Here is a 25,137-nt window from a genome sequence, read left to right on the forward strand (position 1 = left end):
ACGTTTATTAAGTACTTTGCTGTTCTCATCAAATTTAGCTGTTCTGTGGTTAATCCCACCCCAGATGTGCTCTCTGATCAGGGGTGCTGCCTCTGAAGCGTTGGCACTGCCACTGTGAACCTTGAAATTCCTCAAACCAAGCAAAGCGACCTGTAGAGGTCAGGGAATCATGGAATGTCCTGAGCTGGAAGGGACCCACAAGGATCATCGAGTCCAGCTCCTGGCCCTGCACAGGACAGTCCCAAAATCCCACCATGTGCCTGAGAGCATTGTCCAAACGTTTCTTAAACTGTGGCAGCCTTGGGGCCGTGACCACTGCCCTGGGGAGCCTGTTAAGTGCCCAACTACCCTCTGGGGGAAGAAACTTTCCCTAACATCCAACCTAACCCCCCTGACACAGCTCCATGGCGTTCCCTTTGCGAGAGGCAGTGGCTGACTCAGCTCATGAGAACACTGCATGGGTTTCCTCTCCAGGCTTCCTGTTCTGCCTGGCTGCAGCAGACTCCAGGGTTGCTGTCAGGGGTTTGTACAGCATTGTCGTTTTTAAACATAGCATTGTAGAGTTTTTTTCACTGAGACTTATTTAAAATGAGTTTCTTAAAACACATCTCTGCAGTCATTTGTGTAGGCTTTTTGTGACAGTGCTCTCCCCCCACAGCAGTCAGGCTGCCTTCAAATCAGAACCACTTGAAGTTATTTTCTCCAGCTTTTTTTTTTTAATCACCAGACTCCCAAAGCTAATCTTACCAAGCATGTAGAGAAAGGTGTTATGAAAACACACCAAGCTGCACTTCTTCCTTGTTCTGTAAGAGCAGCTCCCTGCATTCCAGCAACACTCACCCTTTAGCCGACCAGACCCCTGTGTTTAAGGAACCAGAGCCCCGCTGAAGGGCTGCTCAGTTTGTAACTGCTGCGTGAATTTGGATGCCCCAAGAGGCCAGAAATCCCACAGGATGGCAAACTGGTGGTTGCAGTTGTTTGGTGATCAGTTACTGGAACCAGGACAGGCGTGGGCAGAGCCTGGTGACACCCCTGCAGGAACGCGACAGTAACTTAGCGATGGCACAGCACCAGCCCTCACCCACATGGGATTAGCTCAGCAGTGTTCAGAAGCTTCCGCCAGACCAGCACAGATCTCTGTGATCCAAACTCGCTCCTTACAGGCCACACAGCCCTAAAAGCATCTTCCACTGCTTCTTAAAATAACACTTGGTGTTACTTGAGTTCAATCCCACTATCGGTGTTAAGATCCCTTTGGGTCTCCCTGAAGTCAGTGATCAGCTCAGGTCACTACTCAGCTCCCATCACCATCCCCTTCCAAAGGCAACCACTCTTTAAAAAAGGGCACTTGTTTCCTTCAGCCTCTCCCCTTCCCACATCCCATGGCCAGCACAGCTGTGGTTAACAACTCGTCAGCTCCTAAATGCAACCTCCCCACAAACCCTTCAGTGGAAACTTCCCTTCAGCCAGGGCTTTACAGCACACGGGAACTGCTCTGGTATTTTAGCACAATATTTCCAGCTGGGGCACTGCTGGAATGAAGTTCATTCCAGATTTCCAGTGTCTGTGAAATTAGTTTAATTAGTTTGCTTAATGTACTCAGGCTGCCACACCACTTCCCAAGCCCAAGGGCTGCAGGACCAGCAGTGACATCTCAGTCCCACCCTGTGTTGGAGCTTCAGGATCACCCTTCTGCTTGCTCCATTAATCCCAAAACAAGGGCAGAACCTGGCCGTTGCTGGGAAACCGAGAGCTGGGTTTCAAATCCTCCCAGCTCAGCAACAACTACAGTTTCCCATTACATGTCCACCCTTACACAACACCCACAGCTGCGCAACATCTGCAGGTGGGCACCGAGCTGCAGCTGGTAGGGAACACTTATACAACCCAGGAAAACCATGGCTGAGGGATTAGCTACGCTTGCCAGACAAGTGGGAGCCTTGCCTAAGGCAGTTTTACAGTTCCTTTGTCCGCAGAAACTACGTAATTATTGTTTATTAAAGAGCTGGAGTTGGGAAATGGCACAAACAATTGTTCATGTAACCTGAGACACAAATTTTTGTGGATGCAACAGCTTTATTGGAATGAATAAGTGCAGAGAAACTTTTTATTTGGATGCAACAACCTGTTGGTTCAGTTACCACCCCTCAGGCGCAGGACAAGGTGCAGGGTGGACTCCTTTTGGATGTTGTAGTCAGACAGGGTACGACCATCTTCCAGCTGCTTCCCAGCAAAGATCAGCCTCTGCTGGTCGGGTGGAATGCCCTCCTTGTCCTGGATCTTGGCCTTGACATTCTCAATGGTGTCACTGGGCTCGACCTCAAGGGTGATGGTCTTGCCAGTCAGGGTCTTCACAAAGATCTGCATCCCTCCCCTCAGGCGCAGGACAAGGTGCAGGGTGGACTCCTTCTGGATGTTGTAGTCGGACAACGTGCGACCATCTTCCAGCTGCTTTCCAGCAAAGATCAGCCTCTGCTGATCTGGGGGAATGCCTTCCTTGTCTTGGATCTTGGCTTTGACATTTTCAATGGTGTCACTGGGCTCGACCTCAAGGGTGATGGTCTTGCCAGTCAGGGTCTTCACAAAGATCTGCATCCCACCTCTCAGACGCAGGACAAGGTGCAGGGTAGATTCTTTCTGGATGTTATAGTCGGACAGGGTACGACCATCTTCCAGCTGCTTCCCAGCAAAGATCAGCCTCTGTTGGTCGGGTGGAATGCCTTCCTTGTCTTGGATCTTGGCCTTGACATTCTCAATGGTGTCACTGGGCTCAACTTCCAGGGTGATGGTCTTGCCAGTCAGGGTCTTGACAAATATCTGCATCCCACCTCTGAGGCGCAGCACTAAGTGCAGAGTGGACTCCTTCTGGATGTTGTAGTCGGACAGGGTACGACCATCTTCCAGCTGCTTCCCAGCGAAGATCAGCCTCTGCTGATCTGGGGGAATGCCTTCCTTGTCCTGGATCTTTGCCTTGACATTCTCAATGGTGTCACTGGGCTCGACCTCAAGGGTGATGGTCTTGCCAGTCAGGGTCTTGACGAAGATCTGCATTTTTCCCTGGAAGAGACAAACCCGCTGTGCTTTAGTAACGCTTCCGCTCGCCGGGGCCGCGCTCCCCGGCGGTGACGTCACAGCGACGGCCCCACCCTTTCCGGGATGTGGGCGTGGTCTCCGCCCCTTCCCTTTCCCGCCCGCGGCGCGCGCCCGCCACCATCTTGAGGGGCGGCTGCGCCTGCGCCGCCGCCATTTCGCTGGTGCCCGTTCGCCCTCGCCCCTCCCGCCCTTCCCTTCTCCGCCCCCGGCTCGCGGAGCTGCCGTTAAGGGGAGGGCAACGCCCCGGCCCTCACAGCCCGCCATTGACCCCAGCCATCGCCCTTTCTTTCTCAGCGCGCACATACACTCTGTGTGTCCCACCCGGACACCTAGCATGCATCTAAGCCCTGTTGCCGCCACGCCAAGCGGTTCCCCCCGCCGAGCACTCACCGCGGGGCTGGCAGGCCAAGCCGACAGAACAACTCCCTCCCAGACTCACCCGACTCCAACTGCGCCACACATCCCCCTCCCGCCCCTTATATGGTCTCGCGCGCCCCGCCCCCACGTCCGGATCACTCCGCCGCGCACTATTTTCTCGGCCCCGCGCGCCGCCGCTCTCCTGCGTGCGCTGGGGCGGGATGGGGCAGCGCGGAGAGATCTGTGCCCCGCGCGTGGGTGCGCTGCGTCCAGCGCGCGCGGGGAGGCGGGCGGGGCGCGAGCAGCGCCGGGAAAACCCGGCGTGGAGTCGCCGCCGGAACGGGACTGCGGCCATGGCGCCTCAGCAAGCCCACCTCGGAGACATGCCCGTGTTTAAAGATTTATTCCAGAGCCTCACGTTTTATTCAGGGCTTTAGACATGAGGACACAACCCCGCTGGGACGGGCAGGTCGTGCCAGACCCTCAGTGCCACCATGGCCGTGGGAGAGGGGACAGGGAGGAGATGGTGCTGGGACACCTGCCGAGGCTGGACCACCTCAGGAAAAGGGGGCTACAGGAGGCTCCTGCCTGGGGTGGAGAGGTGACATGAGGGACAAAAAAGGATGGATACAGAGTTCCAAGTCCTGCAGATGGTCTGCCTGAGATACAATGAGTGTCTATATACACACACATAAAGTAGACTGTGCATCTGAGCTATCGTGGAGTTCATAATTCAGGACTAAGGCCTTGCCTTTACCCTAGCCTGGGGTAAAATCAATCATAAACAAATCAGAATAATGCCTATTTCTTATTCTGTTCTTGCAGAGCACATTCTGGCAGATCTCTGCTGCACTCAGTTGGCTCCTGTGCCATCCCAGTCAAACTGCACAGCAATTCCAGGCCACGGCTGAGAACAAAACGGGGCTTTGTCTGCAAGATTCAGGAGACGCCATTCGGTCCAATCCGCCTACAAAATCCTTCGTTTGCCAGCACCCAAGGAAAATGGAAGGGACACAGATAACACCCAGGACTGCTCACCAGCAGGAACAGAGCAGAGGCCCAGCAACAGCTTTGTGATTGGTTTGAGGGAAACCGCCTGTGTCTGGCTGACACATGGAGCTGTTACAGGAGGGGAACGCTCTGGGGAGCTCCTCGGCCTCTGCTGCCTCGTGTTTGTACCGACACTCACCACAGCAGCAGTGATAATAATCTCAAACGCTGGGGTCATTTAGACGGGGAAAAAAAATCCACAGAAGTCTTTTGGTTTCTTCTCAGTGCTCAGTGGCTGACACTGTGTGCATTGGGAGTTGAATAAACATCAAAGACTGGAAAAGCCTTCCAGGTTTAGGTCTTTCCTCAGCTGAATATTAATGTTAAGCTTGTTCTTTTAGTTACAGAGGGAGCACTCAGGACTGGTCTGAAAATAGTCAAAAATGCACATGGAAAGGTATTTCCTGACAAGATGGAGTTTTGTAACAGGAAGAAATAAGATGACACAGTGCTGTTCTTCACCTAATTAGGGTAATCAGCCAAGCACTGAGCATCCTGAGTGAGTTTATACCTGATGTCTGAATCAAACACAGGAGGAGCACACATTTAAAGGTTGAGATTGGCAAGGCAGATGTTCGGCCCTCATCCAATAGTCCTTAAACACATCTGTGTGGTTTGCAGGAGGACAGTGTTTCCTGAGCTGGGAGAGGATTTCTGTGAACAAAGCCCTCCTTGTTTATCCTACCCTGCCTCTCTGAGTACCCACCGTTAGGATTTCAGTGCAGGCTTGATGAATATGTTGATCTTAACAGACCATGACCTGCTTTACTGACAAATACCAACTTCCTGTGCCAAAAAGTTACTTTGTGCCTGTTAGAATAAACTATTTCTTATATTTACATGCAGGGCATATTCCAGAAGTACAGCTGCCCAGGGAGATCCAGGGAGTGATTTACAACAGGGATATTCACACTTAGCAGTGCTGTAGCCAAATACTGGCTCAAAATAACAACTGGAAGTAAGATGAGTAAATAAATAGCACAAGGAGCTTTTCAGCCACTGTGGCAGGAAATGTCACTTTGCATTTGTCACCGATCATCTCCCACTGCTGTTGGATTCACTGTTGGTAACTGAACAGTGAGATGAAACAGCTGCCACTGAACTGTGTAGATAAAAGCTGTTTCGGGCTCTACGTGGGCTTTGGTCTCTCTGGGCCAAAACTCTCAACTGTGCCATAACTCAGCCCTCTCGGCTCCAAAGGGTTTCCTGATGAGCCCAGCCAGCCTGAGGAGATCAAAGCAGAGAGGTTGTTTCCCCAAGAGCTCTTTCCAAGCTGCTCTGGGCGAAGCTGCCCACGCTGCCGAGGGGCTGAGCAGGACAGTGGAGGGGAGTGGGCACTGCAGAGCCAGGTCGGAGAAGGGGAGAAGCTCCTGCATTGTCGCAGCCAGTGACTGCAGTCACCTGGGGTGTCCTGGTGTTTGTCCCTCCCCCTTGGCTCTGGGAATGTGAAGCAGAGACCGTGAGCTCTGTGTCGCTGCAGGTCTGCACGTCCCCAGCTCTGCCAGGCTATGGGATGAGGAGGTGTCAGGTGGGGCTGGCCAGTGTCCCCTGCGTTTTGGGGTTTGGAGCTTTGTCCCTCTTTTTGGGCTGCTGTAGGGCCTTGGCGTGGCGATGGAACTCCAGCAGAACACAAGAGCCGTGTGTGTTTGCCTGAGGAGAAACAAGTAACAAAAAAAAAAGCTATCCTGTGCCACCAAGGACCCGTTTGAGGAGCAGGGTCATGGCGCGGTTTGCTGCTTGTTTAACGAGAAATGGCGACTTTAACTGGATAAAAGACATTACGGGGGGGAAGGGGGAAAAAGCCAAAACCAAAAGAGCAGTAACCCCATGGAGATGCCGGGGATTGAACCCGGGACCTCATACATGCAAAGCATGCGCTCTACCGCTGAGCTACATCCCCCTGCCCGCGGTGCTGCTTCTGCCCGCCGCCCAATTCCGTCTTGTCCGCGCTTCCCTGTCCCCGGTGCAGGGAAAAGTGGGCAGAGCGATGCGGGCACCGGGTCCCCGCCGGGCCGGGGGAGGGCTGTGGGCGCTGCAATGTAAGGAGCCCTCTGTGGCCTTCACGCAACCCTTAGAAACATGGGAACGCGCTGGTTCGCACACACAAAACTGATTTTTTTTTTTTTCCGTCCTTCGGAAAATGGAAAAATTCGTGCGGGAAGAAGAAAAATGAATTCTAAGGAAAAAAGTGGTCGCAACCTCCCCGTCGGGGAATCGAACCCCGGTCTCCCGCGTGACAGGCGGGGATACTCACCACTATACTAACGAGGACGGCTTATCAGTGTCCTTCTGCGCGCCCGGTCATGCCCGAGGTGACGACCCGGGACCTGCTCCACTGCTGCCGTCCTCCGGGAAGTGGTTCCCGTCACAAAATCTTCACCCACCTGAGCGCCTGCGGTGACTCCGGGAGAGCCGCCCCTCGCCCGACGCAGGGACCGCAGCCCCGGCCCCGCTCCGCCCGGCGGCAAAAGCAGGGGCCGTCACCCGCACGGGGAACGAAAAAGCTTCTGCCGAAACCCGGGATCGAACCAGGGACCTTTAGATCTTCAGTCTAACGCTCTCCCAACTGAGCTATTTCGGCGGGCGACAGCGCCCTCGCTGGCCGCGGATACGACCCCGCCCAGTTTCCCCCCCCGGTGCCGCTGCCCGGCCGAGCCGGTCCTCCCGCGCGGGTCCCACCCCCGCGGCACCAGCGACCCGTTCCTGGCGTGCCCGGGGGTCGCACACCCCCGGGTACTGATGTCCACTCCGCGGTCCTCAGGCACCCCTCCTGGCACGCCCAGCCCTGGCACAAAACGCAGCACTCCCGTTTCCACCCCACCCCTCTCGCAGGGGGTGACGGGGCCCGGGGTTCCACTCCACGTCAGAACCCTGCGCGGGGCCGCCCGCAAAAAACGGCGGCCGGGGACAAAACACAGTAGGACCTCCCCGTCGGGGAATCGAACCCCGGTCTCCCGCGTGACAGGCGGGGATACTCACCACTATACTAACGAGGACGGACGCACAACAGCGTTTTTTCGCCTTGCACTATAACAGTGCAGTCCCGCCCCGGGCGGAGCCGCCGCCGCTCCCGCGGGTGCTGCGGCTCCCGGGGCCCCGCGCGGGGCTGTGCGGAGCCAGGGGGGCGGGACGAACGCGGGAGGAGCGCGGGGCGGGCGCGGTGTGGCCGCCGGGCCCGGCGTGCGGGCGGCAGTGTCTGTTTATCGGCTGTACAGGCAAGTTCCCTATCCAGGGGATGTAGCTCAGTGGTAGAGCGCATGCTTTGCATGTATGAGGCCCCGGGTTCAATCCCCGGCATCTCCACTTTTTGCCCCCGCCTCGTGAAGCCTGTGGGTTTTTTGCTTTCTCTTGCCCCATTTTCTAAATTAGGAGCCACGATTTCCAAATAAGTTCCATAATGGCGTTTCTTTTTTTCCTTTCCTCCCACAAACAGGGCAGTTTGCAGACTTCTGCTGCAATTCTTGTTAGAGAAAGGCAAGACCCCCCAGCACCCTCCTGCCTGGGGTTATCACAAAACACTGCAGAGCTGCACTGTTTGACTTACAAACACAGTGTAAGGGGCTGGATTCCTTCTTGCTCGAGAACAAAAGTTGCTGTTTCATCAGCTTTAGATATTTTTAATGCTTACTTGTGTCCTGGCCTCACCTCTGAAGTGTGTGGGAGCAGTGGGTGAGTGGGAGCAGTGGGAACAATGGACATGCATCCAACCTCTTCTCCAGTTGGACCAAAATTTCTTGTTGTGAAATGAGCAAGTGGTCGAAGTCTGCCCTGCTTCCCAAAACTGGCTGCATTCCCCAAAGTGCTCCAGCCTGTGAAAAGCAGGTGGCTCTCGAGCACCAAGACAAAACAGCCCTGACCAATCATGTGGCAAAAGCCCCAGGAGATCTGAGTGCCTGCAGCACTATGCCAGGAGTGAGGAGAGATTTGAACAAAAATTTTTGGAAGCAAGATTAGTGGGTATCCTGGAGAAATGGCAAACTCCTCAAGATGCAGGAAAAGAACGATTAGGACTGCACTGGTTTGGCTGGGCTAGAGTGGATTTCTCCATAGCAGCCCCCTTGCTGCAGTTCTGGATGGGTGACTGACAGTGCTGACACACACCAGTGTTTGTGTCTGGGTCAGGGTCAACCCACCACCAGGCCCAAGGGTTCTGTCTGTGTTTGGATCTGCTGACACATGTGAGGAAGTGCCTACACAGCTCCGAAATTCTGCTCACTGCAGCATCCCACAAAGAAATAATTTCTCCCATTCAAACCAAGAATTTTACATATTTATTACAGTTCATATGACTAATATAGTCCAAAGAGAAACTTCTGATTAAAAAAAAAAAAATCCATAAAATACAATGGATAAAATTATCCAAACATTAATATTACAAAGTACCAGCCAAACAGCTGGTAGGACTTCTGGGAACAGGGAGGACTTCCCAGAAGAAGAGACTAACACCTGGCTCTCTTACAAAAAGGTATCGCTACAGTTGGTGAGTCCATCTGTGTCAGATTTCCAGGGAAACCCTTGGAAGCTCTCGAAACACCTTGGAGACAAGAAGTCCATCAAGAACAGTCATACTGGTGGCCAGTTCTGGGCGAGGTCATCGTGCATGGCTTCAGGGATCCACTGACGGTAGGCTGAGAGCAAATCTGGAATGGGAGCAGAGTGGTCAGACAGCCCTGGGAGTCAGGGACTGGGGTGGTTTGGCTGGAAAAACAAGGTCCTGTGGGATCACCCCACAGGAGCAAGAACCAGCCTTTCACCACTGGGATGGTGCTGGAGCTTGGACACTTGCATGCAGATGTAACAGCATCCAGTGGGGGAGAATGATTGTGAAAGTCATCACTGCATCACTTTGCTGCTGCTTCTATAAAGACCTCTTATAATCTGGTACAAATACTGAACAAAAGCCATTTTACCTGGAAAAAAATTTTCTTTGCAAGAACCAAACACGGGGCATTACTGTTTCTCGTAAGAAAATATCTGGAGCTTATCAAGTGACATTGTCCACTTTTTAAATTATAATTCAACAGTGCTCGAGGTACTCCACTGATATGACTGATAATTAAGCAAGCAGAACACTTACATTTAGGATTTTTCTTCCATGCAGCCAGTAAAGCATTACGATTATCACAATTTTCTGCAACCAGAGCCTGCAGGAGGGATTCTGTCCTGGGCTGAAGTCTGAATCAGTAAAATGGTGCAATAAAACAATGTTCATTAGCACAGTTTAAGTTGGCTTTCTAAATTCACACTCCATATTTTTAAAAGGCTAAATATAGATGTATAAACACACAACCTCTACATAGAGACGTGCCACTGGCTCAAGAAAGTTCACTCTAAGTAGATTTTTCTCCAACCACAACTTTTTGTGGTTAGAAGCTGCAGCAGGTTGCTCTTATGTCTGCTGTGCAGCTGCAGAGCACAAGGTAAAGCAAAAAGGTCCCATGCTGAGCTCTGGATTGACTAAAACAGGGAAACACGTGGTCACTGTAGGACCCTCGGATAACACCAGTCCCTTTTAACGAAGTCTTCCAAAATCCTTCCATCCATCAACTCCCTGAGAATTCATAGAAGACTCAGAGAAAGTTTATTTTGGCAAGTCAGAGGAGGATGAGGGGAGAGAAAGGGAGTGACAGCTGACAGCCTTTTGGAGGGTCAGAGGTCTCTAAATGTAATCAAACCCATGGTCTGTTGGAAACATGTTTTTGAAAAGAAAGGCAGAATAATTGGCCAAACTGCAAAGAAAAGCAAGGAAAGCAGCAGTGCACATCTGGCCATTCCTTGGAGGTGTGAGCAGTACCTGTGAGCAGCAGAGCAGAGCTCAGTGCCCAGGCTGTGTGTCCTCCCACACTGCCCTCACAGTCACCCAGCTCTCCTGAGACACAATTTTTCTTGGTAGGAAAACTAATTTTCTTCGCCCTGCAGTTACAGCCAAGATCACTATCTGCAACACCCTTCCCAGCATTCAATTTTTTTAATTTAAAAAAGAAGTGGAAAGTGTTTGATGGAAACAACAACCTGAAGTTTGTTTTTAACAACTTACTTGGACCATGTCTTCAGCATTATGAGGGGACTGGACAGCAGGCACTGGCTGTAAGAACCCAACTTTTTAATGACCTGAAAGATTTTTAAAAACAAGGTAAATTAATTGTTCTGTGGAGACAACCATCCATCACCTAGCACTACTATAAATTCCATCTCATATTCTCTTTTACCATCTCTTTCCTATCCATGTCTCCACACCAGTCTTGTCCTGACTGGCTTGTTAGACAAATCTTGTGCCTCAGAATGGACAAAGACATGAGCTAAAACTTCTTTTCCTTTGCAAAAATGATACTTCAGTTTGGGGGGTTCTTTCATTCAAATACTGATTTTCATGCTTTTTTTTTTTATTTTAGAGGTATTTTCCCCAACACACCAACCACAGCAAACTCCTCCATCCACCAGCAAGTTATAAGCAATGACACACACACACAGAAATTCTCCTCCAGAAGTGGGGCTAAAAACTTATTGATAACATCAAGGAAGTGATGCACCTGGAACACACTCACCTTTCCTTCAAGCAGGAACCTGGCAAAGTATTTGTAGCGATCAATACCTTCTGGATAATCAACTTCCACGGCAGGGAGCTGCCAGCTAACACGATCTGGAAACAAAGATCACACCATGCTTGAAGACAAGGGCACGTTTCCATGGAGGTGCTAAGAGAAGAGGGAAGGACGCTGCCACCACCCAGCCTTCACAGGGGGAGCAGCAGGTTCCATAAAATGCCCATTTCAATGGGAAGATGCCAACATTTAAATGCTATGAACCCCATGGAGCTGTTCAAACCACACTGTTAAGCTCTCTGAACAGCCCAAGCTGAGCTTGGCCTTTCTGGTGTGCTGACAGCCCTGTTAAACCAGCATTACAGTGACAACAGGGCAGCTCTCGGACAAAACTACTGAGAGACACTCTAAGACACTTACAAAAGACACTCGGTCTGTGACACCGAACTCGGCCTCTCTGGGGGCAGTACGAGGGAGGAGGGTTTTCCAGAGGCTTCCCAAAGTGGCAGTATGGTGGCAACAAGGCAGGAATCCACTCAGGTTCAACTGCAGACACACCTTAGGAGGGAAAACACACACTGAATGCAGGTTTGCTGCCAAGGGCCACCACTCACCAGCGGCCCCACAAGTACACGATCTCATGTCATGATCTCACCTCCAAGGATTCACTTTGTCTCATTTTTCAAGTCAACTTTTTTATGTTGTAAAAAAGCTGTTCAGAGACCAGCAGAGACCAGCCCTGTCAGCTGGTGCACAGCAGCTATTTCAGAAGCTGAGCTTTGCTCCAGCCAATTCTACTATACAAAGAAAAAAACCAGGCCAATTTATCCCCTGATCCAGATCTAGAAAGCATAAGGATCCAAATCCTAGGAGTCACAACCACTCTATAAGGAGAGCATTTAGTCACTACAGCAGGGAAACACTCTGCCAAGGAATTTTTGAGTTCCTCACCAGACCTTCAGCACAAGCTGGCCCACAGCGGTCTCACCTTTCATGTACAGCTTTGTAGTCTCGACAATTTCTTGATACACCACAAACTCTGGAAGTTCTTTGAACAGAACTGAGCTTGGGTGGATGAACACCGGGTCCTCCAGGAGAGCAGTCTGTAAGGAAGCACAAAAGATTGAAGAGAGTAAGATGAGTTACTGGCAATCTAATTTCTTGGTTGCATCTAATTTCAGTCTCAGATGTACATTTATATGGTTTCCCTAAGCGATGGAGGTTTTTAATAGCCCCATCATTTTCTGCTTCACCTTCTCTGGAGACATCAGGAACTTTGCAAGATGGACTAATGAACCTTTTCTTAGCTCTTTTAAAACAATTACTATGTGAGGACTGGGAAATTGCAACACTGCAAACTTAAATTCTAAGGAGAGAACTTACAGGAAAGTCAACATAGGCAGTCCCAGTGCTGCACCCAGCCAGAAGTTTTGCACAGGAGTGTCTTTCTGCTATGCAGAGGAGGAGGAATTCAGCCCAATCCAGCTGTTTACCTTGTACGCATTTTTCCACTTCTCATCCAGAAGCTCTTCTGCCTGAATCCTTCGGGCAACATGATCCCCCAGCCCTGCCAGCACGATCTGCCTCAAGTACGTTGCTTGAGCTTCTGTTGGGGGCTTCATCTTCGGATCTACATAGAGCCCAGCATCTGTGCAGACAGAGTTCACTGCGGGGAGAAAGAGGTGAGATAAGAGTCAATAGGAAAAAAAAAAAATCAGTCCAGTTGATGTGTCACCCCCCCCCAAAAGAGAATAAATGCAGCAATTGCTCTCAAAACCCACTTACCTGCTGTTGTCAGCTGCCCTCTCAAGCGCCTGATTTCCAGCATGGCTTTGTATCGGAGCCCGTTCTCTTCACAGAATTTGCGGGTGCACCCAGCGAACTCACAGGCCCCCACTGCCCCTGGGAGTGAACAGACAGGTGGAGAAAATGGCTTAGCTGATCAGTTTTCCTAATTAAACCAACGGTGGGACAGCTCTGACACAGTTAACAAATGCATTTTGCTGTTCCACCCGGGAGCAGCACTGGCGGGCCGCCCAGAGGAACAGCCTAGAAACTGCACCACTCAACTTGGCCCTGCAGCACGAGGATGCCTTTGGTTGTACAAAGCTGAGGGCTCAGGGTGATGGAGGAGAACAGAATGAAGTTAATGGTGAAGGGAAATCAGTACCTAACATCACCATGAGGTCCCCCAGCTTCTGCATCGGCCCCTGCCCAGCCCAGATCTTTTGCATCTGTAAAAACCTCGCTCTCTTCCCCTTCAGCTGGGCTGTCTCTTCCTCACTTACTGCTGGCCTGAAAGAAACACAGAAGAGCATCAGTGAGTGTTGTGTGTAAGTGCAGAGGGGCCCCAATATGAGAGGCATGAGCTGTGAGGGTGATGCCTCCTGTAAGGAGGGTGTCGGGCTCACCCACTGACCTGTCAAACTCTTCGAACAGCTCCCGGACGGTCATGGCAGACACGATGGTGATGGTGTAGGGCAGGCAGTCGTGCTGCCTGCTCAATGCCAGCATCTTGGCATAGCGGGGGGCTACAGGAAAAGTGGCCATTATTCTGCCCAGGGGACTAATGGGGCAGCTCAGCTTTGCTGCCAGCTGCTGCTTCAGCCTGGGGAAGGAAGAGGAAACTCATGTAATGAAGTAACGTCTGATTAGAACAAGTCTGTGTTCCTGGTTTTGGCAGCCCAATTAAATTGATGTGTTTTCCTCAGGTTTTGTTATGTGCTGGTTGGAAAGGCTGCGGGAAAGGTTCCTTTTCCTCATGCAGCTCCCACCTGCCCTGCATGGCACACTCCCAGCACAGTCTTTCCCTGCCCGAACATAACTGGGGCCAGTAAAACAAACAGAGGTGATTCAGAGATTGAAATGATGGCAGTTTCTGTACCAAAGCCCACCCTCGGATGCGAGGGCTGAGATGGAAAGGAAGTGGGAGGACAGCAGTGCCCACAGGCTTGACAGAGGAAGAAATTCATGGGGGACCACAGACGTTACCTTCCCGTCACAGGGGGTTCCTTCAAGGCACCCAGGGCTATCAGCAACTCCTCAGCTGCTGCAAGTGTTTCCGTGGGAGGTGGTGTTGGGAATGGGAAGTTGACTACCTACAGACATCATGAGAAAAAGCCCATCAGTACATCACTGACACAGCCCACTGAAAAAAGTCTGAATGCAGTAAGAAGCTTTGGAAGGGAGTGAAATTCTCCCCTCTGGTTACATGTGCCAAAGTAAAACATTTAGGATATTTGCCAGGAGCGAGAGGAAAGGACACATAATGGGAGGAAATGCTTAGAACAAGAACATTAGGAAACAGGAACACCAGAGTCACCCTTCGCTGCCACTGATTGCAGGCACCGCCTAGGGCAGGCTGCTCTAAGGTCTAAATTTATGTATTGTGCTTTCTGAAAGTGCTCCAGTATCTCCAAAACACAAACTCCTGTTTGGACAGGGGGGTTTTATACCTCTAAGAACATAAGAAATCACTTACTACCTGAACAAACATGTTTGTTAAGGCCTGTTGGAATTCAGAGCAGCTTCTGCAATTTGCAAAACCAAAATCAAGTCTCAGGGTCCTAATTTCTAACACAAGGCACAGACTCAAGCAATGATGACAGAAGACATTTCTCTTTGTTTCTGACTCCTAGGGGCAACCACTTTAATGAGTGCTGTAGTACAAAGCCACTTCCACCTCACCTTTTCTATATTTAATGCCTTCATTTGCAGAATCAAGTCTTCTACCGGTCGCTTTGTTATTTCTGGAGCAGAAAATTTCTCAAAGTCCATGAAGACTGCAGAAGAGTATAACCTAGTGGAACAGAAGTGCTGCTTAGAGTCTTAAAAGAAATCTTAACTCAAAAGATACGCATGAAAAACTGGCAAGGGATTTTAAAAAAGGCCACTTGTGTGTATTATTTACATAACTATGTCATTATTTATGATGCATATGCCTTATTCACAAGTTAGCTCGGCTTGGAGTTAAATCCATCCAGCCATGGTTAAATCTAATCTGGCCATGGAAATAAGGGTTCTCAGCAAGAGAAAGGCCCTTGAGAAGCCAAACTGTCAAACTGACATCACCAGTTCACGCTTGGCTTTACCTCCCCTTTTGAACCAAGGGCAGGCAAACCAAAACATTCCAAGCAGCAACAGATCCCTGCAAAAGGGGCAGCAGGGCGGGGGAAGCTGGCAAATTCCCACTGACCCTCCAAAGGGCTTTTTGTTTCTCCCCAGCAGGCAGCTGACCTGTAGCAGTGCCCTGGCTCCGTGCGGCCGGCCCGGCCCGCCCGCTGGTTTGCCGAGGCCTGGGATATCCAAGTGACTCTGAACGACGACACCCCGGTGATTTTGTCGTAGAAACGTTTCTTGACCTTCCCACAGTCCACCACGTACTTGATGCCCGGGATGGTAAGCGATGTTTCAGCCACGTTGGTGGCCACAACACACAGTCTGGTGCCAGGAGGAGGAGCCCTGAATACCTACAAGAGACAGATGGGCCTGTGAGGTGCAGCGCCAGCAGCGGAAAAGGGACAGGCAGTCGGCTTGGATGGGCTGCAAAGGGATGACGGTGCATATGGCACTGCAGGGGAAATCCAAGAGTCAGAGCTGAGACTTAACTCTTTGTCTCCAGCTCTAGAGCTCTCTGTCCAGCTCTGTGAATCTTCAGAAACACCCACAGAGGCTCCAGGCAGGGCACACACCATGTTGTGTTCAGACACGCTGTTGTCACTGCCGAAGCCAAGAAGGAACACGAGGATCTGTACAAACTGCCACTTGGCAGCAGGATCCCAACGTGCCTGGGGCCAGGGCTGATTCTGACATGCTGCAGGACTGTCACTTACCATCTCTCCCAACCTACTGAACTGGCGTATTAGGGAGACCCCAGCCCAAGCAAGGCCTGCCCCAATCCCATCCCAACCTGCCCATTGGGCCACTCAAGTCTGCTCATTGACAGATAGTCCAAGATGGGAATTTCAACTCACTTGTGGCTTTAGACAACGATCACACATATCTATAAGGATCATTTATTCACTGTGGTAATAAATCCTTTACCTTTGCCTGTTTCTCTGGTGCCAGCAGGGAATAGAGTGGGAGCACATACAGGGGGAGGGATGAATCAGATTTCTCATCTGTGAAGAAACAAACCCACATTTCAGTACACAGTACATCAACTTCCAGGCTTAGTCCCAACATCATCTCCACAAACACCACTTCATCAAAACCAGGAAAGTAATAGGTATAAAGCTGAAACTGGAAAACCTTAACAGCTTTTTTCACAGGTCTGCCGTGGTGTCACATCAGTTCAGCAAAGGACAACCAACTAATGTCACCCATTTCACAGGTAACAGGAGATAAGGGGTTTTTCTTTCATATGGGCCAAACCTTCTTCTGAGTCTCCATCTCCTAAATCCAGGTCAATATCAGACCCTGCAGCATCATCATCAGTGTCAGCATCTCTGTCTTCATCTCCTTCATCCACTGGTACCACAGAGTAATTGTTCAGATCAATTTTGGGGAGCGTCTGAGAAAGACAAGAAAGACAACACAGAGCATGAGGGGGGGGACAAACAGCACTTTGCATTGCTTTGAAAGCAAAGCTGAGCACTTACTCCAAACATCTGCTGACCTGAAGGTGACAGAAGGATTGCAAGATTTCATTGGTATTTTAAGATTCAGCATTTGGTAACTGTGACAGTCGGGGGAAGGGGGGAAACCCAAGCATTTTAAACAGTATTTTGTGCCAAGCCAAGCTTCTTCACTTAGAAGACGGTGGGAAAGGGTAAAATTTCTTTATTCAAGCCCCTTCAGCTACCAGGATACAATGTCAGCGGACAGTATATCTATAGCACCAAGATCTCCCACTAACAAAGTGCATTCAGGATGGGGGCAGAAGCCAAACACTATCCTTGCTACGAGATGCATCAGTCCCAATTTTGGGTAACAAACAGTGAGATGAGGAGCAGCCCTGGGGCCAGCAAGTCTGGAACTCCCTCCATTAAAGTTTTAGTGGTCAGTACTCAACCTGAATCCATCTCCTGCCCATAATATCCACAGTGTTAGTTCTCTGCTGCTCCTGATGCAGCATCAGCAGTGTGGGCAGTACTGTTGGAACTCCTGAGGAGACATGCAGGCTACTGTTTGCAGGGAGGGACCTGCTCCTTCCTGTCTCTTTGAGGAATTCTACCCATCACACATTACCATAACTTTCCTCCGCTTCCTCGATTTCTTAAATTTTCTCATTTCTTCCACTGAGTCTTCTTTGTCATCCTCTCCCCCTACAAAAAGAGACAGTGGAACAACTGTTAGCTGACCATGCTTCCCTCTTGGAAAAGGTAGTGGGAGGAGTCTGGTCCCACTCCCACCTTTTTGGGATTGCAACGTGTCACAGCGTGAAAGAAGCAAACAGTCACACTGAAGGCAGAGGGGACAGGGATAACACACAATTTTAAGGTTATAATTCCATCTGGGAACTATACAGAGGATCAGCAGCAGCACACACAGCAATTGTATGTCTGGAGGTTTAGGAGGCAACTAGCTCAGCTGTATAAGAATTTTTTGGAAATTATAGTATCTGAAAATAACAGTCATCAACAAGCAGCAGCATTTCCACTTTAATTCCCAACAGAGTAAGTGAAGAAATGCAATGGAAGAGATCAACACACAGAAACCTTTTCCCAGGCTCAAACCAGCATAAATTTAACAATCAGTCATGAAAATCATCCACAATGAACCATTTCCCCGATCCTTGTTTTTTGTGTTTTTAAAATAAAAGCTTATCTTTTTAGGTGCAAAGCAAACTCACTTGTCAGTGGGATAAATTCAAATTTTAACAGTTTCTATAGCATTACCTGCAGTGTTGTTTTTTTGGTATGGGAAGGCTTTCCTTAGCCTTCTACAGAGAGAGTGAACTTCTGCCTGGCCTGTTAAAAATACCAAAATCCCACCTGCAAGAGAAGAAAACACCAAACCTCAGCACAGGCATTTCACCTTGGAAAACTTCAGATCTTGTTTTTGATAAAAGACAGGTTCAAATATACTGTGAAATAACAAGAAGGGACAGGGTGTTTGACCACATCTGTCTCCTACCACTCTCTCAAGAAGGTAATACAACTATGATTTAGTTGAAGGGTTGCTTTCACAAGAAAAAGTAAAGTAAATAAAACCACCCAGGACTTCATTGAAGTCCCACGTTCAGCTTACAAAAAACCTCACCCCAAAACAAAACAAAATACCCCAAATACCTCCCCCTTCCCCTCTCAAAAAAACAACCCAAAAAATTATAGACATGTGAAGTACAAAGAATTTGAGAGGTTCTCAGCAGTGACCTTACCTGAGGGCAACATTCGATGGATTTTACAGACCTTTCTGAAGCACTCTCCACTGTAATCATCCAGGGGGGTTTTCTTGTTAAAATGAACAGTTACAGGGAATTGCCTTGCATCTACCTGGAGAGGAAACACAAAGAAAGGGTTTGGTTGCTGTCATAGCTCCAGTACAATCACTGCAGTGTTCATGGGACAACTAGGAAAGCTCATGCTCTATTTCTGTTCAGCTCTTGGGTTTGGTAGCTACAGAACACTAGACCCACAGAAATTATCAGTGCTGTCTGCCCTGAACACCATAAAACCAAACAAGAAACCAAAGCTTTTCTCCCTTTTAGATCATCAACTCAGATTGAGGCTTTCTAGTTCTCCTGAACTTACAGGTTTTTAAGATAATAAGATTCTGCCAGGGTGGTTTTCTGATAAAAGTGGAAAGAAAAACACCCAATCCCAAAAGAAACAATAGCCTAAACAAAATAACTATTTTTAAATTGGTATCTGAAAGATTTCAGCACCAACTGGAAAGATAAAGAGTGCCCCTATTTTGTAACTGGTTTTATAAAGGCTGTACTTGAGCCAGTACATCTGAGGCAGATCTCAGGGAGAAATACAATACCTGAATGACGGGAGGCTTAACAGAAAACAGCCTGTTGTTGTCAGTGAAATCCTCCACACGAAGGGTGGCCGACATGATGATCAGCTTCAGGGGCAGCCCTTTCTGCAGGGACACAAATCTGTCACTCTGTGCCCCACTTATTTCCTCCCAAGCTCTGCTGTTGGCAGCTTATGCCAGTTCAACGATAAGCATCTTGTTCTCTACCAGGCTCCTGGTATTCAATTATCTAAGTCTCAAACTGGATGTTGCCTGAAAAGTCATCTAACGTTGGTACTGATATGTACTATTTTCCCCCTTTTTGTAGGCTCTGTGCTTCTTCGATCATACAGAAAGACGAGCACATTATGTGTTATTTCATCATTTCTGTCAGATTTCCATGAACTTCCACACCACAGAGAGTCCCTCCTCACACAGAGCCTCCTCATGGCTCACATCCCCCTCCCCACACCTGTGTCTAATACAGGAACACTGCTCCTCTCACCTTCTGACGAAGGGGCACGATGCGAGACAAGAGGCCTATCAAGATATCCGTGTACATACTCCTCTCGTGGGCTTCGTCAATGATAATGACTTTGTACTTGGAAAGAAGAAAGTCCTGGGAAGAGAAATCAATTTCACCACAGGAAGCCTCAACCAAGGACGTCTTTCAATCAGAACACCCTACAGCTGCACAAACACTGACTCCCCATCCTCACGGCTGCATCTTTCACACATCTGAGCAGTTTCATGTGTCCACCGTACATGAAACAGCCTAGTTCTCAAGAGTTTCTTCCTCACTCTCACTTTACACAGCAAGATAACCTAATGTTTAGGGACCTGGGCAGGAATATCAAGGGTTGAGATGAAATACACCTCCGGTGCTGAAAGGGATTTTGCTTTGAAAGTTTGGTGGCACATGCGTGCAAAGCAACTGGCCTCTCTTCCAGCTACACAAAACAATTCCCTTTTTATAACACTGAGGACAGCAACTTACCTTCTGAATCTCTTTCAGCAGCACACCATCTGTCATGAACTTGATCTGTGTTTCATCTGTAACATTCCCCTCGTATCGGATTTGATATGAAACCACTCTGCGAGGAAACACCCAGGGCACCCACAGGAAAAAGCACAGGGGGAAACAGAAAGTCCGTGACATACACAGAACACCTCAGTGTCACCTTTCAGTGAGGTCTCAGCTGTTTTTCTGCTCACCTGTGTGACAGGTTCATTTCCTTAGCGACTCGCTGGGACATGGACACTGCAGCCACGCGCCGAGGCTCCGTGATCCCGATGGTCCCGCTGGAACTAACGGGGCGAAGGAAAGGAAAGGACGGGTTGTTTTTATTAAACTAGGAAAAGAACCTAGAAAGATGACAACAGGATTTCTGCACAGTGGCTCTAGATTAAGCAGCATCACTCACACGGTATCATTTAGATACAGTTAGAAGGAAAAGACAGAAAGGAAGTTTTGCGTTTCCCAAATGCATTACATGTGTATTGATCTGAAGATGCATTAGCACAGGAATTTCCCCCCTGCAATTCCAGCTCACTGAACTCCAGTCCCCTTGGGCGTCCCTCTGGCATTGGGGTCCATTTCAGAAGAACTCAGGCTGGGGCAGCAGCACAGAAGCTGATGCAGCTCACAGGAAGCACCTTATGAGGTGCCTGAGCTCATAAATGTTACCGAGCGCCAGATGAACCGCAGCTATTTTCAAAGCTATTCTTAAGAAACACACACATTTCCTTGCAGAGGTAAAACCAAACCTCTGAAACTAGAGGATAAATCCTTTCTGCAGGAAACAGGCCAGGGGCTTTCAAGAGAATTTTTACCTCAGAGGTTTGAAAAGATTACTTGTGCAGAGAGACTTCTGCAGGTCAGTCTTATTCCCCTCGGATTTCCTAAAAGCCCTCTCAATATGGCCATTACCACTGCACAGGGAAGACCAGATTCAGTTCAGCCATACCAGAAGTGACTGAGCTCTGCTTGAGTTTTCCTAATTCCATCTGCTGGATATAAAAGCAGATTCCTACCTGGCATAACCAGCTTCATAGAGAAACTGAGGCACTTGTGTGGTTTTACCGCTTCCCGTCTCTCCACATATGATCACAATGGGATTCTCATTAATGGCTTCCATGATGACTTGCTCTTCAGCAAGGATTGGAAGTTTTAGTCTTGCTTCCTAAACAATATAAAACACATATTTTAGTTTCATTGTGTCTCACTGCTTTTTTGTTTTCCTCAGGATTGAAAACTGTTACCTTCCTCAGACCATAAGCCCACAAAAAAGAATTCTGCAAACCTTGTGGCTCGAAAAGGTCTAAACCAGCTAATATAACACCAGCATGTCTGAGAATCAGTCATCAAAACAGCTTCTCAGAAAGCAGCTGGCAAGCCCTGCACTTTTAATTTGTGAAACTTCAGAGTCACTTGAGTTTTTTAATACGGCACCTCAAGGGAAAACTCATTTCACAACTGTCCCAACTGTTCAGACCCATGCAGAGCTTTTCCCATTTCTACAGGACGTCCTGCCTACAACAAATGGGATAAAACCATCCAGCACAAGATACAGCACAATGGAGAGCTAAAAGAGACTTCACAAGATTTTCCAGTGAAGGACAATAAAGGACTGCTAATAGATTTTATATATAATACCACAGACAAACTCTTATATCCTAAAAACAGAGTCTTCCTACTGCTAGACCAGACAGGCTTAAAGCTCAGATCTGTACCTGAACAACTTGCCTGAACAAGGGCACTCTGCTGCTGGGTCAGATTAGCAAGAGATGCAAGACACTGCTACAGTGTCTGCAGGGGCCCAATCCAATGGAAAATACCACCATTCCCAACACCTTTGGCGAGCACTGTACTGCTCACAGAGCCTCACCTGAATCTCAGGAGACCTGTCCACTGGGATGAACACTGCAGGCTTGCAGGATGGTTTGTTGGAGGCTCTCTGGGAAGCTGGAGCACTGGGACCAGTTGGAGGCTGTTCAACTACTGCCTTCCTTGCTCCTTCCTCTGGCTTTTCAGCAGCACTCACAGCACTGGCTGAGCACTTCTCAGTTTCTTGTTTCTGCTCTTCCTCCTCCTCCTCAGAGCTACTGGGCTCTTCCTCAGGCTCCAATTCTGAACCTGAGCTGTGCCTTCTCTTGTTGGCACCACTGATGCTCCTGATCTTTTCAGGTACATCAGTCCTTGGCTCCTGTACTACCCTAGAACAAAACATGAACATGTGAACTAGGTTTTGGTCAATATTCTCCAGCATCTCAAGCCAGACATGATTTCCACACGAACCAGGATCTCCATTCCTGGAGGTTTCCACAACTCTGCCAGGTAAAGCCTCAGCTGTCCTGATTGCTGTATTTGTATCTAAGCAGGTTCTATCCTGGTATTTATTCATTTCTTCAGATGGCACCTTTGAAGTCTCATTATTTCAACTTCTGCCAAAATACAGCTCATGATAAATCTAGCAACTGTGGACCACATCAGCAAATGTTTTCCAATACAAGAAAAAAATGCTTAAGTAACTGTTTAAGTTAAATGTTTATCCACCAATTTTGTAGTTTAGCACAATTTGTAGGACTCTGCAGATGTAACTCTCACCCACCTTGTCCCCTATGAAAGACCAAGTTCTTTTAACTAACATCCTTTCAAAGAAGAAAATATTATCCGGAAAAAATATTATCAGATAAAACCCAGAAAATTATTTCACTCCATCCATTCCATGTTTGCAGCAAGAAGAAAAAAAATTAATCAAGGAAAAGCAGCTCAAAATGTTGCTGTTCAACCACAATGGTCCTTCTCAAAAAAACCCCTTACCTTTTAGCCTGATACATGCGCTCCCCAATACCCAGTTTGGAAGTCGTGTACAGGAGTTTCATTTCTGCCTCAGAAGCCTGGACCTCGTTCAGCTTGCTCAGCCACTCAGCTCGCTTTTTGAGGAAAAACAAAAAAAATCAGTGCTTACTGTCACCAGGAAATAATTTCATTTCAAGATTTGCACTTGAGCACTACAGGGTGCGCTCTGTGCTCTGGCAAATCCTGCTGTGAAGTTGTAAAGACCTTCCTGCTGCTGCATGGTCAGACCTCCCCAACGAAGATTTCAGCTCTACACCAGAGCAAAAATAGAAATGGGGACTTGACATCACTGCAGTGAGCAGCTCAGCTGCACCCTTCGAACACAGGGGAGAAAATGGATTTGAACTAACGTGCTGGAATGAGGGCTGGAGCAATGGGAACCTCCCTTCAACTCTCCCATGTGGGACTAGCAGGGGGTCAGGCAGCCACAGTTTTAAAGTACCTCCAGAACCAGAGTTCCTTTGTCAAAGCATTATTCAGACACTAAAAAGAAAAGGAATTTTGCCTGGAAAGGTTTTGTAAAGAAAGAATGCTCTATTTCCATACAGAAGGCTAGAAATAAGTACTTCAGGAGCACCAGCAGAAGCAGAATAAGGGGTGCATCAAACTTTTCATTCTGCAGCAGGACAAAGCTGCTCATACAACCCACTTCATGGAATGCTTTTAAAATGTAATCATGTCATTGACTCTGCCAGCCACTTGTCTACTTCCCAACACCTGTCTACGTGGTCAGGAATGGGAACCTGAGCCAGAAATGGGGTGTTCCTGCAGCACCTGACTCACTGGGAGGGAGGGCAATGCTCTTCACCGCTGGAGCTGCACTCACGAGCCCATGGGTGGTGCATCTTCAACACAATGCCCAGCAAAGGGGTGGCTGGTGCTGTTGTAACATAAAGTTCAGCACCTGCATGTCTGTGAGTTCTGCTCATCATCATCCCATTTTCCACACACCGATATTAAATTATCACTTTAAGAGAAGTGACGAGCCTGGAGTTGCCAGCAAAGCAACAACATACCTCTTTTTTCTTCTCCTTCTGCTCCAAGACTTTCTGCAGGTTTTTCTTCTGTTTCTTGCTCAGGGGTTTCTTCTGCTTTTGCACAACACAGGCAGATTTTTTCTTCTTTGCTTTTTTTGCTGGCAGGACTAGGGCATTGCTTTCATCAATTCCCTTCAGTGTTGCTCCATCTGAAATCAAGTCTTTGATTATTCACCAGCGCCAGGTGGACTATTTTCAGCACACTGTTTAACAGCCTTATCACACACCAGGACAGATTTTGGAGTTTCAAACAAACACAAGCCTCGTGTCCAGCCAAAGAAAATTCTGCAACATCAGCAGGGGCAAAAGACCACAAAACTGTGGATTAAATAACCCTGAGCTTACTATAGCCCTGAGGGAAATTTTCCATGACTTATGTAACAACACTGCAATTTTTGTCTTTTTACTCAAATCCCCAGGATCAGGGGGCAGCACATGGCACAGTGTGCCTTGGGGTGACCCTGCAGTCTCCTGCCTTGCCCAGGCACCAGTAAATTTTAATGCTAAAAATCTGCATTACTAAATTCTGAAAAATAAAAATAGTATAATAAATGTGGGGGTTTTTTAAAGGTAACATTTGAGAATGCAAATGTTAAACATAAAACCACTTTAAATAATTGCTTTAATAAATAATGGAACCACTGGTTGTCCTGAGTTGGAAGGGACTCCCCGAGGATCATCGAGTCCAACTCCTGAATTCCCTGAACGCAGTAATGCTCCAGCAGAGCTGTTAATGCAAAGCCTGCAAGTCACAGAATCACTGAGGCTGGAAAAGACCTCTGGGACCACCGAGTCCGACCTGTGGCCGAACATCTCCCTGTCAGCTGGACCATGGCACCAAATGCCACATCCAGTCTTTCCTAAACCACCTCCGGGGGTGGCGACTCCAACATCTCCCTGGGCAGCGCGTTCCAGGGAGGTCCTTTAAAATAACATTAATGCTTCCAATAAAAGCATAATAAAAATATAGCAAAGGCATGACAGTAACTCCAATCTTAGCAACTCTGCAGCCCCTTCAGCCCGAGTTCTCAGCAACGAATACAACGCCCGGGAGGAGCCGGGCCGGGTCCCGCCGCACCTCCCAGCTCCAGCGGCAGCTCCAGCGGCTCGGCGGGCGGCGGCGGCGCGGCGCCCTGCGGCAGCCGGGCCTTCCAGTTGTGCCGGCGGCGGGCACGGCCCATGGTGGCGGATACACGACGCACGACTGGCCACGACACACGACAGAACCCAGCGCCGACCCACGTGCGGCTCCTGCGGCCGCCGCTTCCGGGGGGCGCGGGGGTCTCGCGAG

At 49.0% G+C, this 25,137-nt stretch overlaps 2 protein-coding genes, 1 long non-coding RNA gene and 5 other non-coding genes across 10 annotated transcripts; 1 reads left to right on the top strand and 7 right to left on the bottom strand.

The window, feature by feature from the left end:
- Positions 1-2,056: 2,056 nt before the first annotated feature.
- UBB (ubiquitin B) lies at positions 2,057-3,587 on the bottom strand. Of its 2 annotated transcripts, none has more exons than XM_027733173.2 (2): positions 3,484-3,587; positions 2,057-3,057 (listed from the first exon to the last, which is right to left on the bottom strand). In XM_027733173.2, exon 2 carries the CDS (start codon positions 3,049-3,051, stop codon positions 2,134-2,136), a length of 918 nt encoding a protein of 305 aa, XP_027588974.1. In that variant the 5' UTR covers positions 3,052-3,057; positions 3,484-3,587; the 3' UTR covers positions 2,057-2,133. The 2 variants fall into 2 exon arrangements, with proteins under 2 accessions (XP_027588974.1, XP_027588972.1); XM_027733171.2 differs by having other exon boundaries at positions 3,533-3,557.
- Positions 3,588-3,837: 250 nt separating this feature from the next.
- LOC120322752 lies at positions 3,838-7,584 on the bottom strand. Of its 2 annotated transcripts, none has more exons than XR_005562643.1 (2): positions 7,480-7,584; positions 3,838-6,150 (listed from the first exon to the last, which is right to left on the bottom strand). It is a non-coding gene; the product is annotated as an uncharacterized LOC120322752 (long non-coding RNA). The 2 variants fall into 2 exon arrangements; XR_005562644.1 differs by lacking the exon at positions 7,480-7,584 and adding an exon at positions 6,755-7,067.
- On the bottom strand, positions 6,329-6,400 carry TRNAA-UGC. The gene has a single exon. It is a non-coding gene; the product is annotated as a tRNA-Ala (tRNA).
- Positions 6,700-6,771, bottom strand: TRNAD-GUC. Its single transcript has one exon. It is a non-coding gene; the product is annotated as a tRNA-Asp (tRNA).
- Positions 7,009-7,081, bottom strand: TRNAF-GAA. Its single transcript has one exon. It is a non-coding gene; the product is annotated as a tRNA-Phe (tRNA).
- TRNAD-GUC lies at positions 7,425-7,496 on the bottom strand. Its single transcript has one exon. It is a non-coding gene; the product is annotated as a tRNA-Asp (tRNA).
- A 147-nt stretch (positions 7,585-7,731) lies between the features above and the next one.
- Positions 7,732-7,803, top strand: TRNAA-UGC. Its single transcript has one exon. It is a non-coding gene; the product is annotated as a tRNA-Ala (tRNA).
- Positions 7,804-8,748: 945 nt separating this feature from the next.
- On the bottom strand, positions 8,749-25,089 carry DHX37 (DEAH-box helicase 37). Its single transcript, XM_027733169.2, has 27 exons — positions 24,925-25,089; positions 23,826-23,995; positions 22,771-22,883; positions 21,836-22,163; positions 20,982-21,130; positions 20,163-20,255; positions 19,945-20,041; positions 19,453-19,566; positions 18,972-19,073; positions 18,364-18,478; positions 17,882-17,977; positions 17,232-17,308; positions 16,416-16,554; positions 16,086-16,162; positions 15,279-15,511; positions 14,730-14,841; positions 14,034-14,140; positions 13,462-13,650; positions 13,213-13,337; positions 12,828-12,944; positions 12,536-12,708; positions 12,031-12,145; positions 11,463-11,600; positions 11,046-11,140; positions 10,538-10,611; positions 9,578-9,675; positions 8,749-9,140 (listed from the first exon to the last, which is right to left on the bottom strand). The coding sequence occupies exons 1-27, from the start codon at positions 25,025-25,027 to the stop codon at positions 9,064-9,066; spliced, it is 3,426 nt and encodes a 1,141-aa protein (XP_027588970.1). The 5' UTR covers positions 25,028-25,089; the 3' UTR covers positions 8,749-9,063.
- Positions 25,090-25,137: the final 48 nt, after the last annotated feature.

Source organism: Pipra filicauda, unplaced genomic scaffold (assembly GCF_003945595.2).
Source record: "Pipra filicauda isolate LSUMZ 115617 unplaced genomic scaffold, ASM394559v2 scaffold14_size4853619_pilon, whole genome shotgun sequence".
NCBI lineage: Eukaryota > Metazoa > Chordata > Aves > Passeriformes > Pipridae > Pipra > Pipra filicauda.

What these genes read in the sequence shown, in the direction of transcription:
- DHX37 (XM_027733169.2), bottom strand. Translation starts at nt 25,027, where the DNA reads ATGGGCCGTGCCCGCCGCCGGCACAACTGGAAGGCCCGGCTGCCGCAG. An exon ending in AGGCATTAAATATAGAAAAG is followed by an intron (nt 14,141 to 14,729) that starts GTGAGGTGGAAG and finishes TGATGTCTGTAG; the next exon opens with GTAGTCAACTTCCCATTCCC. An exon ending in TCACAGACCGAGTGTCTTTT is followed by an intron (nt 11,141 to 11,462) that starts GTAAGTGTCTTA and finishes CTTTGTTTCCAG; the next exon opens with ATCGTGTTAGCTGGCAGCTC.
- UBB (XM_027733173.2), bottom strand. Translation starts at nt 3,051, where the DNA reads ATGCAGATCTTCGTCAAGACCCTGACTGGCAAGACCATCACCCTTGAG.